This window comes from Myotis brandtii, unplaced genomic scaffold (assembly GCF_000412655.1).
Source record: "Myotis brandtii unplaced genomic scaffold, ASM41265v1 scaffold305, whole genome shotgun sequence".
NCBI classification, from domain to species: Eukaryota; Metazoa; Chordata; class Mammalia; order Chiroptera; family Vespertilionidae; genus Myotis; species Myotis brandtii.
The window spans coordinates 3,713,446-3,714,541 of record NW_005361652.1 but is presented as its reverse complement, the minus strand read 5'-3'; the positions used below and the strand labels follow the sequence as shown (position 1 = coordinate 3,714,541).

The 1,096-nt window shown below is 36.7% G+C and overlaps 1 protein-coding gene across 1 annotated transcript in view; it reads left to right on the top strand.

Annotated features, from left to right (window-relative positions):
- The window catches only part of CENPI (centromere protein I), a 72,372-nt gene that overhangs the window by 9,820 nt on the left and 61,456 nt on the right, over nt 1–1,096 (top strand). Inside the window, exon 4 of the mRNA XM_005869885.2 lies at nt 820–938. Within this exon, the coding sequence (XP_005869947.1) occupies nt 820–938 (119 nt within the window). The remainder of the gene's footprint in view (nt 1–819; nt 939–1,096) is intronic.

Genomic DNA, 1,096 nt, shown 5'->3' with positions numbered 1-1,096 from the left:
AGTTTGAAGAGCATGTGATGTTACAGTTAAAGTTCTAAGTACTTCATCACAAGGGAAATTAGTCAAGCACTCTGAAAGTGTTTTCACTCTTAATGTGGTATACAGGGAGATATTAGAATAAGTTTAATCACTTTATCAGTCATTGTTTGCATCACTTGTTTCTATATCATGTTTTTGTTGTTTTCATATCATGTTTTTGTTGTTTTTATATCATGCCTCTGTTGTTATATCCTTTTGTTACTGTTTATTAACAAATTTATATATTACTTTCATATACATTTTACTAATTTCCTTTCATCTCTCACATTTCTATTATAGAGAAATGTGCCGCATTTCTCTATATGTTAAAATATCTCTGCTAATTAATTCCCCTTTAAAAAAATATATTTTATTGTTTTTTTTACAGAGAGGAAGGGAGAGGGATAGAGAGTTAGAAACATCGATGAGAGAGAAACAGCGATCAGCTGCCTCCTGCACCCCCATCCATGGGGATGTGCCCGCAACCAAGGTACATGCCCTTGACCGGAATCGAACGTGGGACCCTTGAGTCCTCAGGCCGATGCTCTATCCACTGAGCCAAACCAGTTAGGGCAATTAATTCCCTTTTAATGTGCACGAATTTCGTGCACTGGGCTATATATTAGAAGGTAAAGGTACATTTTTTTGAACTGTATTTTGTAATGATAATAAGAGATGTCAAATATTATTCATGTTTTTTATTGCGTTCATTATAAAGTGAGATTTTTAGGACCAAGAGTGAGTAAGTAAAGTATCAAGATACTAAAATGAAGTTTAATTTAGAGTTTGTCTGCTTTCCAGGGAGTGCTGTAAACTCTCGGATATTGAGATGCATGATTCCAGCAACTCTAATATCAGAGGATTCTGTGGTTAAGGCGGTCTCCTGGCTTTGCGTTGGCAAGTGTTGTGGTAGCACCAAGGTAATCTTTTTAATCACTTTGAAAGTAAGTCCTTCAGAACCACTTAAGGCAGTGGTTCTCAACCTTGGCTGCACATTAGAATCACCTGGGAATCTTTTTTAAAATCCTGATTTCTGGGCCTCATCCTCCGGAAATTCTGTTTCTTTGTTGGGGTGGGG